Source organism: Gobius niger, assembly GCF_951799975.1.
Source record: "Gobius niger genome assembly, chromosome: 1".
NCBI lineage: Eukaryota > Metazoa > Chordata > Actinopteri > Gobiiformes > Gobiidae > Gobius > Gobius niger.
Genome location: NC_136852.1, coordinates 49,731,842 through 49,749,591, shown reverse-complemented (window position 1 = coordinate 49,749,591; position 17,750 = coordinate 49,731,842). Strand labels below are relative to the sequence as shown.

The following is a 17,750-nucleotide window of genomic DNA, read 5'->3' as shown; positions in this document are numbered from 1 at the left end:
GGCAATGCGAACCAAGCTCCTGCTGCGGTCATACAGGGAACGGACAGCCCTTAGCAGAGGGCCCCGGACCCCATACTCCCGGAGCAACCCCCACAGGGCACCACGAGGGACACAGTCGAACGCTTTCTCCAGATCCACAAAACACATGTGGACTGGTTGGTCAAACTCCCACGAACCCTCGAGCACCCGATGAAGGGTATAGAGCTGGTCCAGTGTGCCACGACCAGGACGAAAACCGCATTGTTCCTCCTGGATCCAAGGTTCGACTATCGGCCGGATCCTCCTCTCCAGCACCCTGGAGTAGACCTTACCGGGGAGGCTAAGGAGGGTGATCCCTCTGTAATTGGAACACACCCTCCGATCCCCCTTTTTAAAGAGAGGGACCACCACCCCGGTCTGCCAATCCAGGGGCACTGTCCCCGACCGCCACGCGATGTTGCAGAGACGTGTCAGCCAAGACAGTCCTACAACATCCAGAGAATTAAGGTACTCAGGGCGAATCTCATCCACCCCCGGAGCCACCGAGGAGCTTTCTCACCACCTCGGTGACTTCAGCCCCGGTGATGGGCGAGCCCACCTCCGAGTCCCCAACCTCTGCTTCCTCATCGGAAGACGTAACGGTGGGATTTAGGAGGTCCTCGAAGAACTCCTTCCACCGCCCAACGACATCCCCAGTTGTGGTCAGCAGGTCCCCACCCGCACTGTAAACAGTGTTGGTGAAACCTTTTCTATAAAAATAAATGTTTAACTATAGGCTGTTTGAGAGATTAAAAAACAAAATCCCATCAAATTAAATTACTTACAAGAACGGCCTGTAAATCGGCTATATTGGTATCAGAGGTGCAAAGGGTGCAAAAATTGGGAGTGATTGCGTTTGAAGTCACAAAATGTTTAGTTTCTACTTCATTGACATCACTTCAACAACCGTTGGTAAAAAGGAGACTGAGTGAGCAGAGTCTATTTAATCATTTTTCAGTCTTGAAAGATTTTATGAAGAACGGGGGGTCCACATTACACACTCCTCTGCGTGTGAACGTGCCAAATACTGTAAGTGTCTCCTGTTTCTCTCAAATATACATTTCAGATTTAAATCCCATTAACTTAATAATGATTTTACAATAGCCTTTAGAAAAATGTTTTGTGTGATAGAACTTTGTGTCAGAGAAACACCAATTTATTAACCCTGTTCAAATATAAAACAACATGAAGCATTCACAAAAAATATATCACATTGTTTTATTAAAAAAAAAAAAAGAATAAAAAAAGAACCGGATCAATAAAAGAAAAAACATTGATATAGATCAAATTGATCAATTTCCATCCCTAACTGGCTATATACTAAATACACTGTGTATGAAAAATGTATGGTAACGCATTAACGCCTGAACTAGAATCTATCTTCATTACAGGAGAGCAGATAGCAATAAATAAAGAATAAAAACACAGGTTTTGTACATAGTTATTACACATCATGAATAAAAGTGGGCCACATTAGCTATATGTCATTACTTGGATCACCCTAACCCTTTAAAAAAAATGTTATACCTGAATAAAAACAAATATAGCTATATGGAAACAATAATTGACCTGGAGTTTGTTAAGAAAATGTGTTGCCGTCTGTGCTGCCAGCACTAATTAGTCTGCAATGTTTCTGCTGTAGACTTAATCTCGGTGCTCATGGTCTCGAGACATAATGACAAGAATTTTAATTAACTGCTTTATATCTCAGTGACCTATGTTTTTTATGCCGCATATTGTCACTTTTGGCCATAATGTAACCTTCGACTGTTATGCACAATAAAGGTCTTTGTAAAAGTCAAAGATAGTTTCAAAATGAACAAATATTGACGTTGCCTCTAAAATATGTCTTGCTACAAGTCAAATGTCAATTTGCATTTTTAAGTCTCAGTCTAAGAGGGATGGACATTAACGCACTCGTTTACAACTCGTCTCTTTCAAAACAGCACTTTGAGTGAGAGATGAGTGAATTGGCAATGTGTTAATGTATTGTGAACTGTTAAAAGCTCTTCCAAGAACTGGTTTTATAAATTAAATTAGGCTAAAACACTGAGACCAGCATCAGATTGCTAGTAGTTAATCTATGTTTGTGTTTATAGCACACGGAATCGTGTACCATGTCTTTTGGGACTATGTACATGAGCATTAATCAAACGGATGAAAAAATGCTTTGTACCAGACTTTAGGTTTTGAAGCCACATGCCATCCAAAAACAGAACTCTCCCAGTGTTTGGTCATTAGGCCCCAGTGTTAAGGCCAAGCCCTGACACAATGACAGTGTGCACCTGCAGGAGCTAGGATTCAAACCCCCAACCTTCCTACCAACTGTGCCACTGTCGCCCGGAAGACCAAATATATAGCCCTTGCAAGCTAAAACTCATCTTTTGTTGTAACCTTTTGAATATTGTATGTATTATTCATTTAATTATTGAGTATGTTTCTAAAAACCTTGAACAGTGCAACTGTAACCGTCAAGTAAACTCACAATGAGAATACATTAAAATGCTACTCAACAGAACCTCACTAAAACTAGTCATAGATAAGTCCATTATTTGACCTCTCTTCAATTCACATTGTTGCACTTGAGAGATGCAAAGAAGTGCATAATAAATCATGTTCATCTTATCCTAATGAGCAATGACGCTGCTCGTGGTAGGTTAAGTCCTTTTTCTGCCAGTAAAGAAAAAAATCACACGAATCACAAGTCACATAAATTCAAATAATCTCCCTTTAGACCAGCGTTTCTCAAATGGTGGCTCGGGACACAAAAGTGGATTGTTTGTGAAGGCTTTCATTCATCCAACAGGTATTCATAGTAGTGAAGCTTAAAGGAATAGGCCACCGTTTTTACATACTGAGATATGTTCTTACCTTAGCTTTGACGAGTTCTTTAGGACCTGTCTGGTCTTCACCCATGCCTTCAATCACGTAAACACAGCGCAGACGGCGTTAGCATTTAGCCTCTCCCTCTCTCCACTATAGCTCCAAAACTGGTCAAGATAGAAGCTACCAAGCTCTTCCACGTTTTCCCTATTTAAATATGGTTACGTGAAGTGTTCCACTACAAAGTGTAATTACACAAAATTATACAATGTGGATTTTCTAAGCGGATAAAAGGGGGGACTATATTGTAAGGCGTAATAATACCAGGAGTAATTTGGCATCCGCACAGTAAAGTGAAGATTACTGTGCGGATTTCGACAGGTCCTAAAGAACTTGTCAAAGCTAAGGTAAGAACATATCTCAGTATGTAAAAACGGTGGCCTATTCCTTTAAATCATTGACCGGAAACAGCAGAAGACCACTGTGGGGTGGGGGACTGAGGCAAATCCGTTCCTGTTTCTATAACAACATATTGAGATCCTTTCTTAATGCTAATGGGACGTGTCAGCCCTCTGTCTCAGCAGCAGAGTAAAACAAAGACTTGCTAATGGAGGGTGGCTTGTCTCTGGCCCCAAGCCGAGGCTGCTCTGGGTCACTATAAGCGAGGAAATGTGTCACCAAAGCCCCGCAAAGCCGGCGCAGTAGGGCCGTGTTTGGGGCCACTTTATGGGTAAATCCCTCAAGATTAGATAGCTATGATGAAGTTAACAATATTATGAATGAAAATCAGTTTGGTTTCAGAGCTCATGGGTCGACAACAATGGCAGTTGTTAAAATGGTAGAAAATATATCACAATCAATAGATGAAAAATGACATACAATGGGAGTGTTTTTAGATTTACAGAAAGCTTTTGATACCATCGATCACAGAATACTATTACATAAACTGGAAAAATATGGATTATGGGGAAATGTACTTTCATGGTTAGAAAATTATTTAACGGATCGTTTCCAATATGTCAACTTAAATGGAGTTGCGTCCCACTTAAAGAGAATTAATTGTGGGGTTCCACAAGGCTCTGTTTTGGCCCCAAGTTATTTTTGTTATATATAAATGATATTTGTAAAGCATCGGATGTTCTTAATTTTATTCTCTTCGCGGACGATACAACGATATATTGCTTTGGCCCAAATCTTATGGAGCTTGTGTTGATGGTAGAAAGAGAATCATATAAACTAAAGAATTGGTTTGACGTGAATAAATTGTCACTGAATTTAGATAAAACGATCAGGATCAATATTAATGAAAATGAAATAGAAAGAGTAAATCATATAGAGTGATTATTGATTGTAAAATGACATGGAAACCACATATTTTAAACATGCAAAAGAAAGTATCAAAAACAATTGCAATTTTGTATAAGTTACAATATATTTTGAACATGCATTACATTTACTTTATGGTTCTCTTGTCACACCATACATAGCGTATGGTATAGAGATATGGGGAAATATTTATAAAACTGGAACAAATCCAATTTTCCCATTACAAAAGAAGATTATCAGATTAATTAATCATGCACCTTACAATTCACCAAGTCATTCACTGTTTATCCAATCCAAAAATGTGAAGTTCTATCTTTACCAAGCTCAACATAATGAAATTCCTAAATGCTTGCAAATATTGTTTACCCAGCGAGAAACTAACTATAATCTTAGAGGAACATATATATTTAATCAACCACAAGTACATTCTACACACTAAGAAAACAGAATGAAAAGGAATTAAATATGCTTCTGGAGCGGACAATGGTCCACCTGTGTTAATTCTGCGATCGGATGGTTGTTACCATTAACGTGCTGCATTTATGATTTAAAAGTGAAGGGCAGGCACAATAAGCTTTAGCTCCTGCCTGCTCATTTATTGTGTTCATTGCTTGACTTTTATGTTTTGAATGTTTTGAATCATTTGTAAATGACCAAACCGAAATAAACCGAACCGAAACCGAAACTGAAGATGTATTTTGATATTATATATTGGTGGGGTCAAACTGCAAGTTTTTGGCCTTTAAGTGATATGAATATTTTCAGGGGGTGCTGTGACCTGTCATGGTTGGTTGAAGGTGTGTCCCGAAGCACCAGTTTAGAACTACTGCTTTTGACCCACACAGACTCTGCTTTGCTTCAGTTTTCGGCCTGCTCTTGTCGCACCCTGCAGGCCACAGCAGTGATCAGTGCCGCTCCCTTTCCGCTTCCATCTTCAGACTTACGGAACAAGACTTTGCACTGAGGTGCCAAATCCTGTAGAGTCTCCTGCATGATGCTGGAGAAGCTGCGGGGAAGAAAAAAACACAGTTGGAATATCAGGCCGATATGATCTGTTACCTGCGGTCCAAACTTATTCCCAACTTCCCTTACGCACTCCTTGCATTCTTCTGTTTCGTAACTTTCAGGGAGCTGTACTGTGATACTTTGGGGTTTGAAATTTAGTAGTTTATGAGACATCTGAGAAAAATAAATAAAAAATGAACGGAGCACACAGCAGCCTGGTCAGCTCTCCTACCACCTAGAGCCCTGCACGGGACTCGCGGAGGGTCACACAACATTTGTTGTTTGCCCTGTTTCCAAATATAGTCACAGGAGGTTTGAAAAGTGGCTAAATCTGTGTCAAAGTTACGCTCGGATCAGCTCCACTCTGCAGCGTTCCCCTCGGCCCGGGTTCCCGTTTGTTTACTTCCTGCACAAGAGTTATCTTTTACACGATATTTCTACCGCTATAGTTTCTAATAAGATAAGATAAGATAAGATAAGATGATACTTTATTGATCTAAAAGCCCCGGCCTGTTTTAGAGACCGGCTTTAATTTGCCTCCGCCAGCCGCAAACCGGGCCACTGTTAGAGACCCGGCCGCTAATGGAATACAGGCCAGTATTAGAGAATTTACGGTATATTAGAGTCACAATCATTAAAAAGCTAATTATGCTGGCTGTGGTTTATGACAACCACAGCCATCAATATTTCCTTGAAACACACTTTAAGTCACACATGCACTTCCTCCTCAAGACAATCTCCTGGTAAGGTGAAAATGCCATTGTTGAACTCGAGTTGAGAGCAGAGCTATTAAATACAATTACACATTATTTTTCAGTTGCTTCAAATCATTGGTCTGGGCATTACTAAACCTGAAGGCTAATCACATTTGCTTATTACATGTTAGCAATTTATGCATAACTAGAGATGCATCGATTCAGCTATATTGCTTCTGATACCAATACCGATACTTGGGCTTTGAGTATCTGCCGATATCCGATATTAACCGATACCACTAACAAACGACTTTCTTAAAAGTGGCTGCTGTGAATGAAAAAAGTGTCCATGTCTCTCTTTTCTCCAGAGTGAGATCAATAAAGTCGCTAAGTTGTTGTGTATTTTGTACTTTACTCCTCTGGTTATAGTAATCCTTGTTTACCAACTTTTTTACATTGAAGCTCCAGTTGCTCGTGCTGAAGATAGGCTGAGGCCTATCTAAAACCCCAAAATAGTTCAAAACATACAAATAACTGCAGATAAAAGTGTATTTCAAACAAATAGAAAGATATTGGGGAGTTGTCTGCACTGCCGCTTCCTGTCCAATCATCTGTATGAATTTTTAACTATAATATGCTCAAATTATATTATTTTTAAGATGTACCCTTTGACAAAGCACTGAGAAACTCCTGGAATTGTTTTACTCACTGCGGATGCGTCTTGTACAGCGTCCCGTCCACTCCCACGCTGATCGAGAGGTGGTTTAGGTTTCGGTTTTCCCGGATTTTGTCCACAACTGCGGCGAGCCCGGCGCCGCAGAGCTGAGCCGCTCTCCGAGACACGACGGTGCACACCTCCTTCACCAAAACGCTGTCGTCACACGTGGATCCGGTCAGGCCCAGATGTTGCAAAATGGAGCGCACCTGCCTCATCGCCAAACGGTCACTGCGCAGGGATACAAAGAGAACAGGAATTCAAGCAGGCGATACAGTGAATGGGGGATGAATGGGAACTCGATGTTTGAATGGCATGCTGTGAATGAGAAAGAGGCAAGTTCATTGCTCAGGCAGAGACTATTTTAGAGCTTTGTAAATCCTTATGTAGCGCATGACTCAGAGGAGATCACAGCAGGAGTCAGGATCCTACAAGCTGTTATCGAAATACAAATCTTAAAGTATAGTTACAAAATATGAGAGAGAAGAACTTTATTGATCTCACAATGGAGACATTCACTTGCTACAAAAGCTCTCAATAAATAAAAATATTAATATTATGCCTGTATTATCTAACAATATTATGGGATATGCCAGTTCAGACATTGTAATCAAAAACACAAAGAAAATACATGCACATCGCTATGTATATCTATGTACATGTAAGTATGTAACTGAGTACTACCAGCTTCTGGTCATTTCTATCCACCTTAGTCCTCCGCCCCATGAACCCTTGCATGAAGTGTGGTATTTCCGGTATGACCGGGGCTGCTGTTTGTTTCCATGGAGACCATTCACTCAAATTCACTTTTCAGGAGCTTTACAGGCGTAAACTATGTGGGAACACGAGCGGTCACAGCGGAAATGAAACTACGACCCACGATTAGCTGCACACAATAAACTTCTGACTGAAAATCGCATCGTCAAAGAGTTTTCTGACCCATGTTGGCCAAGTTGATTCCACTTAACCTTTGTGTTCTAATTCTGAGATCTTTCACAAAGACTTCACTCATATGTGGTACTTTAAGCTTAGAGAGTGGATTATCAGCACAAAAACACTTTTTGTCTCCTGTTGATTGGTCAAATATCCGCAGAGATCTTCACATTTTTGGATTACAACTGAGCTATAGTCTGTTAATAAGCCTCATTACATGGGCTGAATTTACGCCGTAACACGCGATGTCTGTGGTTTCATTAGGTCAAAAGTTTTACTCAAAAACAATCAGAAAATAGTTAGAACGCTCTTTCCAAAACTAAGACATGCATAATGCAATATAATCAGACCCAGCCCAGCAGAACCAAGCCTCACAGGCTTGGTTCATGTCACTCGTACAATGTGTGCAGGTCAGCCGTGTGTGTTATCGCTCTTTACAGTGTAAAACACCTCCGTGGGCTTGGGCTTTCTTTGTATGAGAGTCAGTCGCAGTTGGCATGTTCAAAATCGCCCCATAGATGTCACAGAGTAAGCCCAGTTTTAGTCTTGGAGCACGTTCCAAACACTGAATGATCCAGAGCCACAAATGTCACGTTCTCTGGTTTTGAATTCAACGACTAACAGCAAAACATGTTCCTGAGCTGCGTGAGGACATCTTTTCATATGTCCAGCATCTCACCAGAAATTCCCCCCATCCTCATTTCTACATGAGCGACCCCAGAAATAAAGTGTGATGTTTTCCCATTTTAAAATTAGATTAAGTAAAATGAACGAGTGTGAATTTCTTAATAATTAATAATAATTAAAACTTAAAGCAGTACTAAATAACTCATGCCTCCAGAGGCCATAAGCACCACTGCAGGCGTCGTAGCATGTTGCGTTTTTTCACTCATTAATTGTCCGTGAGAGTAAACACTACGTTGACAGAAAAGACAAAGGGAGAGAGGGATATTGTACATCCAATTACACAATGGAGATCATTTTTTTCACTCAAACCTGGCTGTAAATACTGTTTAAGTGGCGCTAGCCCTCAGTCAGCTTTGCCCATTAGCTTCTTCTTCGTGATTCTAGAGAAATTCTATATTCTATAGAGTGTATTGGTGACTCCGACCCGGAGGCCGCAAAGCTGCAAGTGTGGTTTTCTGGCCAGAGACACCAGGGGGAGATGAAAGGCCCCCCAATCATCCCATCAACACTTGTTAACCCCAGAGGGACTACGTAAAGGATTTATTAAGGTAAACAAGTTAGTACTGCTTAGTAAAACTCAGTACTGCTTTAAGTTGTGCCTCTGCCTCTGTTTCGACCAATATTATTTGAAACAGAAGCTAAGGTTAAAGGGACTATACAGAGTTTAAAAATGTCAAAATTATGTATTTTCCTCCCCCTACATGTTCCAACGATGCCCTAATGTGTAGAATGAGCTCAGACATATTCACCACAACTACCTCTAAAATCCTGCACTGTCACTCAAAAAGGTGTTAATTTGGGTCCGAAGTGCCGTCATGCACGAGCTTAATATAGAAAGCGCAGTTACACGTATGACCTGAGGTTGCAGTAGTGAGTATAAAATGGCTAACTTGCATCTAGCCCCTTTAAAATTGGGCGACTAATACACTATCGAGGGGACCCCTGGCCCCACCCGGTTACACCTGTAAACGTAGTCATTGTTTACCTTTCAATCTGAGACAGGAACTTGGTCTCAAAGATTCCGTGTGTCTTAAGACGCTCAGAGACCTTCCCTCGGTACAGTAGCCCCTTGTTCGTGAGCTCCATCAAAACATTTCTCACAATCTCTCCCAGGTACATGCCGCTGATCAGCTTCTCATACCTGTGCAAAAAAAAGAAAGAAAGAAAAAGTAGTGAGATAAGCTCTCGCAAACAGTTCTCCTTGTGTAAAGAACAAACAAGATCCAATCATATTATGTCTGTAGACCATACCTGGAAAAGCGCTGCTTTTGGATTTTTTAAATTACAATAGAACAGGGGTAGGCAAGCTACCTTTGTGGCGGGCCAATTTTATTCCTTATCATAAGTCCAGGGGCTGAACCTCCCAATTGTGGCCCAAAGTAAAAGCCCAATGTCTTCAATTCACAGTGTTGTTCATGATATCTGTCCCAATGTGGGGATCTGGGGCATCCTCCAGGAAATTCTGAAGTCATTGAAAGTATTTTCAGTATTCTAATGGCACTCAGGTGTTTGATCCCTGGTTTGCGTATTAAAAATGTCTCAACATTCTCTCAAAATTGTCTTCGGGGCCAGATTGTAATCAAAAACAAAAAGAAAAATACGTGCACATCGCTATGTATATCTATGTACATGTAAGTATGAAGTGTGGGAGGGATTTCCGGTATGACCCGGGCTGCTGTTTGTTTGCATGGAGACCTTCCTATGCATTAGAGATTCAGTTCAACAACAGGATTGTAGAGGTTGTTACAGACGATGTATTTAGAAGAGGTCAAGTCATCCAATATGAACAAAATAGTAGGTACGCACATTAGGGTGCATCATACGCCCAATATTTTTTTTAACTTCAGCTTCAGCTAGTCTAGTTTTGCTACATATAAAAAAAGAAAATGTATGACAAAGTTTGGTGAAGTTTGAAGTACATTTAGGTGGTCCAGACCCGGCCTGGAGCTGTCAGGAGCAGGCTGGAGGTCTCTGCCCCAGCCTGGAGCTGTCGGGAGCGGGATGGAGGTCTCTGCCCCAGCCTGGAGCTGTCGGGAGCGGGATGGAGGTCTCAGACCCCTCCTGAGGCTGTTAGGACCAGGCCCAAGGCATCAGACCCGGCCTGGAGCCATCAGGAGCAAGCTGGAGGTCTCTGCCCCCGCCTGGAGCGGTCGGGAGCGGGATGGAGGTCTCAGACCCTTCCTGAGGCTGTTAGGACCGGGCACGAGGCATCAGACCCAGCTTGGAGCTGTTAGGACTGGAGGTCTTAGCCCCAGCCTGGACAGGAGGTAAAAGCTTATAGAACCTGGTATTCTCAGGCGGTCTCCAATCCAAGTACTAACCAGGACTGACCCTGCTTAGCTTCCAAGATCAAAAAATGGTCTGGATTGTTGGCACTCAACAGCTAAATCCCCAAAACAGCGCGGCACTCAATGTGTTAACAGTCAAAATGTGCTAAATCTAACAGCCCTGTAATAACAGTTTGTGAAGGTTTAATACAAAATATTTGGTAAAAACTCACTTTCAAAGATTGCAGACTTCACAAACAACTGAATAAACAAGCGAAGACTAGTTATTTTATCAAATTCAATACCATTGTAAAATATGAAATAAGTAAAGAGATCAACAGCACATAACATTCAGCTAATGAATATTGCATATGCTTCATAACGCAAATCTTGCTTATTGAGGTGGACCCCCTAAACAATGTTGGAATTTTACAAAAAATGGTAGAAATTCTTTTTATGACCAAAGGAATGTTTTAATCATCATAATTGGTTGACATTGGGGCGTTTCATGCACCCTAACGCAGATGATGTCACATGAAAACAGACGCCAAATATAGCCGCAAGCGGCAATTATCGGCCCTCGAAGACCGCCCTGCCCAAAGCTTCCCTAGGGTCTTAGTTTTAGACAATGTTGAGAACTCTGCTCTTAATTTATACATTATACAGAGAAATATGTGTACACTGAGTTCCAAATTATTATGCAAATGACATTTTTCTCTGATTTCCTAAACTGTCAACTCAAATGAGAGTCAGCATCATTTTCAAGTCTTTAACTGGACGAGGATCATTTAAATGTGGTTGAAAAAATCCCCCAGTGACAACAGCATTTTTTTCCAAAAATAAATAGAGTAAAAAACTCAAAATCTACTGTTCCAAATTATTATGCAACTCATCGTTTCAATACATTTTAAAGTTTGTAATTAACTGAAAATGGTCATTTGTTGTATTTGTAGCATTAGGAGGTCATATTTACTGAAATCAAATCCTATTTCAATCCAAAACATCTCCATAGGTCAAGTTATATTTTACCATAGGAGCCCTTCTTTGAGCAGCTTCAAAATTCTTAAATCCATTAAATTTGTGAGTTTTTGGACAGTTTCTGCTTGGATTTCTTTGCAGGATGTTAGAATAGCCTCCCAGAGCTGCTGTTTGGATGAAAACTGCCTCCCACCCTCATAGATGTTTTTCTTGTTGAGGCTCCAAAGGTTCTCAACAGGGTCGAGGTCAGGGAAGGATGGGGTCCACATCATGAGTTTCTCTCCTTTTATGCCCATAGCAGCCAGTGATGCAGAGGTTTTCTTTACAGCAGGACATGGTGCGTTGTCATGATGAAGACGATTTTGTTTGGGAAAACTCGACTATTCTTTTTGTAGCATAGAAGACAGTGGTCACTCAGAAAGAAGTCATTTTCACACCTTCAGCGATCCTAAAGGGGTCGACCAGCTCTCTCCCCATGATTCTGACTCAGCCACCTCTTTACTGACGTCACAGCCTTGTTGGGACATTTTGGCCATTCACCAACCATCCACTACTCCATTGATCTGACCATCCAGGGTCACACGGCCTCATCAGTGAACACGACTGTTTGAAAATGAGTCTTCATGTATTTCTGAGCCACTGCAGCCGTTTCTGTTCATGAGCTTCAATGAACAGTTTAGGGGAGGCCGGATAGAAGGTTTATGCACAACTGCAGCCTCTGGAGGGTCTTACACCTTGATGTTCGGGAGACTCCTGAGCAGGGGTCACCAACGTGGTGCCCGCGGGCACCCAGGCCCTTTGGGGCATGTCCAGTAGCCCTTGGGACTTTTTCTAAAGTGTAAAACACTTCATTTTCTTGAATCTAATTCTTCAAATTACAGTTATTTTGGTTCTTGTGACTCAGTATGAGTTTAAAATAAAGCTATTTTAATATAATATGGGGTCAATATCCTATAAGTGAACAGTGTACGTTTAAGTCTTTAGGATTTGTTTTTAACTGGTAGCCCTGGAACAACTTAATGCTCTTAAAGTAGCCCTCCACGCACTTTGGGGGAGTGCGCTGAGCGAAGCCCCATTACAAGAGGCCCTTCGCCAGCCCTGATGGCGTTCGGGCCTAACTATGTGTTTTAGTTTTTGAAAAATATATAAGTGCATACCTATAGTATTTGTGACGCTTTTAGGTTTCATGTTATTGACGACAGCAAAAACATGGAATATTGACTAAAACTTCAAAGTATTTTTGTGTAACTACCAACACTGGTCATGCGTAAATAATAGCACTTCACAACCCACAAATTTGCTGCCTACACATGGTAAGCCATATGTTTGTCTTGGTTCATGAATTGTGTTGTCTGATTAATCTGCCTGTCAATAAATCAATCAATTTTATTTGTATAGCGCTTTTCATACATGTCATGTAACACAAAGTGCTTTATAGATTTAAAAAAATTCTCTCACACCCACCTCCTTCCACAAATACAAACACATTGTCGCATTCACATTCTCCCCACCCACCTCCCCAGAGACACACCAGACAAGCACACAACACACATTCAAGGTAAAACAGTGGAGACTATGGACAAAGGCTAAGATAAGGCTGGGTACAGATAAACCAGGTAAGGAAACACCATCCAAGGAGCCATCTGCATCGGGAGCGGCACCTCGGCTGCAGCCACAGGGACCAACACAGGGTGGCTGGACAAGGCGCAGTAGAAACACCACACCTCCATCCAGACACCCACAAGACAGCACCCCAGCAGCCACAGCCAATCACTGCTCCTGAGGCAGAGGGCTCCTCCAGAGGAAACTGGAAGAGCCAAAAAAATATTAAAATAAATAAATATAAATAAATAAAAGTAAGTAGGTAAAAACCTATCTTTGTGATATTCTTAATGTGTGGAATAAAAGTCAGCTCAGAGTCAAAAATTACACCCAGGTTCTTCACCTGTGAGGAAGGATTAAAAGACAATGACTGTAGTTTGGGTAAAAGTGTCTCTCTCTGGACCGATGACTAAAACTTTAGTCAATTATGTCAATCATGCCCATTGGAAATCACAGACAGTGTTAAGTCCCAGACTATAGAATAGGAAAAGCGTGTGTTCTGGCTGGCTAAAGATGGACCCTGGTGCTGCAGTCATCAACAACTTTTGAAAGCTCTGATTTGTCGCTCCAGAAGTTTTTGTTTGTGCCATGAGGCACATTTTGTCAAAGCTCAAAATATGTATGTCCCATTCATTTATGTGTTTTCTTAAATATTTTGTGCTAAAATTGTTTTTCATTACATTGCACTTATATAAAGCACTTTGGTTCAGTGGGTGCTGTTGTAAAATACAAATAAAGGTTGATTGATTGCTTGATTATTGTGCAGACAAGGCACATGCAAATCAAAACATAGAGCTTCACGGGGACACGAGCTGGTAATGTACCTTTTTGAAAGCAATTTTATCATCTTCGGCGTAGTAGTTCTAAACTTTATTTTGATAGAAACAATAGACTTTAAATATTTAGGCCTGTAATGTCAGTCACTGACTGAGGTTCAATATTGAACAAATATTGATTGATATTGATCAAATTTATTTATATAGCACATTTAAAACAACTGCTGTTGACCAAAGTGCTTCACAAAAGGTCTACAGTACAGAGAAAAAAACAACAACATATAAATATAATAATAAGAAACAAAACACAATATACAAAACAGCAAAGCACTAACAGCTTAGATTTGGCCAGATATGTGCTAGACAGTGTTAAAAACTTTTGCATAAAAATGTGTTTTAAGCAACGAATGGCTTTATATCTCCTGAATTGTATATTTATGGTCTCAATGCGTCAGTGTAATCACTGTGATGTGCAAGCGACAATAGGTGCGAATTGGCTTGGGAATTGGGAAGTATCAAAATAAGGGCGATGCACATAAAGATGCATCACAAAATGACAATATAAAAAGTTGCAATTAGCAAATCATAAAGATTGTCATAGATGAGGTAGTATATAGAATTTAAAGGGATTTCTAGCTGCAATAGAAGAATATAGTGCGCTAGTATATCAATCAATCAATCAATCAATCAATCAAACTTTATTTATAAAGCGCTTGAGACATTTAAAAACCATTCAAGAACTTTAAAGTTGATCTTGAAACACATGGAGAGCCAATGCAGTGATTCTAAAACCGGTGTAATGTGGTCCCGCCTCCTGGTCTTCGTCAGGACACGAGCTGCTGAGTTTTGTAAACGTTGTAAACCTGAGATACTCTTTTTGGGAAGACCAGAAAGCAGGGCATTACAGTAGTCGATATGATTGGTGATAAAAGCATGCATTAGCGTCGTACATTGTAAACTTGACATTTGTGAAAGAAATACGGACCATGTACGTGTGATGTTGTGTGTCTAAATATAGTTCATTTTCCTTCAGCACAAACCAAGAAGTTAAGAGGCTATATTACTTAGCACAGTGTTGGCATTAGCTGTCCGTCTTGTTTACGCCTGTGTCACTATGAACTCCGGCTGAGACGTGCTTATAATTACCTCAAGTGAACAATCAGGATGTGAGTGTCTATGTGTGCTAGAAACACATCTAGGCAACATTATTTTACTACCTTCGACTGTAAACCTGTGATTAAGGTAGTGCAGGTTTAAAGTTTGAAAGTTAGTGACCACCACAAACATGTTCTTCTAGGGCTGGGCAATTAATCGCAATTTCAATCTAATTGCATTTTAATCTCAATAATCGCGTGGTGTGTTTTAATCAACAGCATTATTGGCCAATCCTGTCACTGAAAAAAGAATGTGGCACAGAGCAGCAGGAAGTGCCACTTGTTTGCAGGGAAAGCATCAGAAACAACTGCAAATGGATTGTTTTAACAAAACTGGGTAATACATATTATTCATCTTTCAGTAAAATGTTAGAAATAATAAAGGACACAAACAAAACCTGCACTACTCAGAGCAAATACTGAACCGCCAAGCTGGGTACGGATTATAGTCTTAAGCTTACCTCTGTTTCCCAGGCGTAGAGGAGGTCTCATCCACAGTTTGGTCGAAGTGAGTGCAGAAGTCATCCAGTTCTCCATTTTCACCGAAAGCCCCCCACTCCATGTTCACACACATCTGTCCCTCATCGTCCTCGAGCCGCTCAATGTTCCTCATTTCTTCCATGTAACACACATTAGTCCCTGTGCCTAGAGAGAGAACACTGCCTGTTATATATACAGGTACATCAGAGGTTTATATTATGGAAACAAACAGTTGGCTCTCTACAACAGACTTTTTACAAATAGTGCAGTGTCATTATATTCCAGTGACTGTACAATAGTCCAACTTTTAGTTATCCACATCTACTATGTTTTTGTTTTTGTACACTTTATTTGTATAAACCTTACCAACAATAAGTCCCATTTCACATTGTGGATCTTCATATCCACAGGTCATCATGGTGCCAACTGTGTCATTCACCACTGCCACAAAGCTCAAATCAAATTCCTAAAAACGCAAGATGAACACGCAGTTACTCTTCTTTATTCAGTGTCTCAAACACAGCCCATGTTACAAAGTTTATTGTAATGTTGCATTCATACAAAATGGTAAAATAAATAAATCACAATTTTTCTTATTCTTATAATAAGTGCGCTATCAGGCTTAATTAATCTGAGACAATGTGTCAATTTATTTATATAAACCCAGGTCTTCTGTAGTGGTGGTGATCAATTCCTTCCTTTTTTACGCACAAGAAAAGGTTCATTACAGAAATATAAACCTTAATGTGAATGAAACATCTTGTAAAATCAAAGGGCAGTAAAGCAGAAACTCTGCCATCCATTAGGTTGCGTTTATTTGCATCATGTGATTGTATCTAGAATTTTATGGAGGAATTAACATTTAAACTGGTAAAAAGCTGACGTTTCGACCTGGTTTATGGCAGTGTTCATTTTGACAACATTTATTTATTTAGTCGACTTTGCATTTATAAGATTTATTAGCAAATCATTAATCAAGGTCCTCTGCTTAATGGAGCTTCTCCCATATGAACAAAGCACAGTGGAAGTCTGGATGATTTTAGTCTCTTCATTTCATTTTCATTTAGTCCTATTTTAGACGACGAAAATATCTGGACATTTTAGTCTCAGTTTTAGTCTCATAAAAAACTTTTAATTTAGTTTTATTTCAATTTTAGTCAGCAAAAATATTACTTTTGACTAAAATTATGACTTAATATTTTAGTTGACAAAGTTAGCACTGATTTATGGTAGACATCTATTTATCTATATCATTTCTAGGCCTATATTTTAAACAAAGGCTCATGAATCATCATCTGTACTGTGCAGTTGAAGTGTATGAAATTTCGCCTATCGTCCAAGATGCTTTGCAATACACCAGCTTGTCCTAGTGTACAAAAGAAATCCCACTCATTTAGGCTTTGATAACAATGTCGAGAGAAATCCATTTCATGGCTATAGCGCATAGTGCACGCTGTGTCTTTTTCTCATGCTTGATAGAAATGTGAAACAGAGGCGATGCATTCCATGAGGAGTAAACCTAAAGAGTTTCCTGATAACGTTGAACCCTGAACCGTCTTGCAGCGAGACTGAACATCGAACCATTCATGTGACGCCCACAGCACTGGTTTCAATGGCACATACAGAACATTGCCCCTGGTGCCATTTACTAAGAAATGAGTGAGAGTTTTTAATAATAATCATAATAATGCCTTATACTTGTATTGCACTATAAAAGCCTGTATTAAGTCTCTGAAAGCGCCACACTGCAGTCATCATTCATTCACTCCATGCTCATTTTTCCACTCGTTATACAATGTGTTTGTATTGTACTGTATTTAATGTCTGTATGTGGTACATACCATTCTGCGGCGAACGGCTTCTTTCAGTAACTTAACCACGTCTTGACCTTCACTGCCGCTGGCTTTAAACCCTTTTGTCCACTTCAGAAGAATGCCCTGAGGAAAATACATTGCAATGAGAAAAAAACAGTGAAAAGAATCGTTAAGAAGAAACCATGAAAAATATGTGCATAGTATATCATCTTTAAAGGGGTTAGATGCAAGTTGGCCATTTTGTACTCACTGCTGCCACCTCAGGTCAAACATGTAATGGCACCTTCTATATTAAAGGGATATTTCAGGATATTTGACATAGGGCCTCATTTCCTAGTTATCCAGAGTGTTGTTGATTTCTGGAGATATTTTTTTTTGTAATTCATGCAGTTCTTATTTTGGAAGAGTTTCATGGCGCTAGGCTAGTGCAAGGGTAGCGCATTTCTTACAGTATCAGCTAGCTTGCATTATAAACAG

At 40.2% G+C, this 17,750-nt stretch overlaps 1 protein-coding gene across 1 annotated transcript in view; it reads right to left on the bottom strand.

Moving 5' to 3' along the window:
* Positions 1-4,865: 4,865 nt before the first annotated feature.
* The window catches only part of hk2 (hexokinase 2), a 35,818-nt gene continuing 22,933 nt past the window's right edge, over positions 4,866-17,750 (bottom strand). Inside the window, exons 13-18 of the mRNA XM_079567332.1 lie at positions 17,301-17,396; positions 15,826-15,925; positions 15,441-15,624; positions 9,188-9,343; positions 6,577-6,813; positions 4,866-5,173 (exon numbers count right to left, since the gene is read on the bottom strand). Coding sequence (XP_079423458.1) covers positions 5,026-5,173; positions 6,577-6,813; positions 9,188-9,343; positions 15,441-15,624; positions 15,826-15,925; positions 17,301-17,396 — 921 coding nt within the window. The 3' untranslated portion in view covers positions 4,866-5,025. The remainder of the gene's footprint in view (positions 5,174-6,576; positions 6,814-9,187; positions 9,344-15,440; positions 15,625-15,825; positions 15,926-17,300; positions 17,397-17,750) is intronic.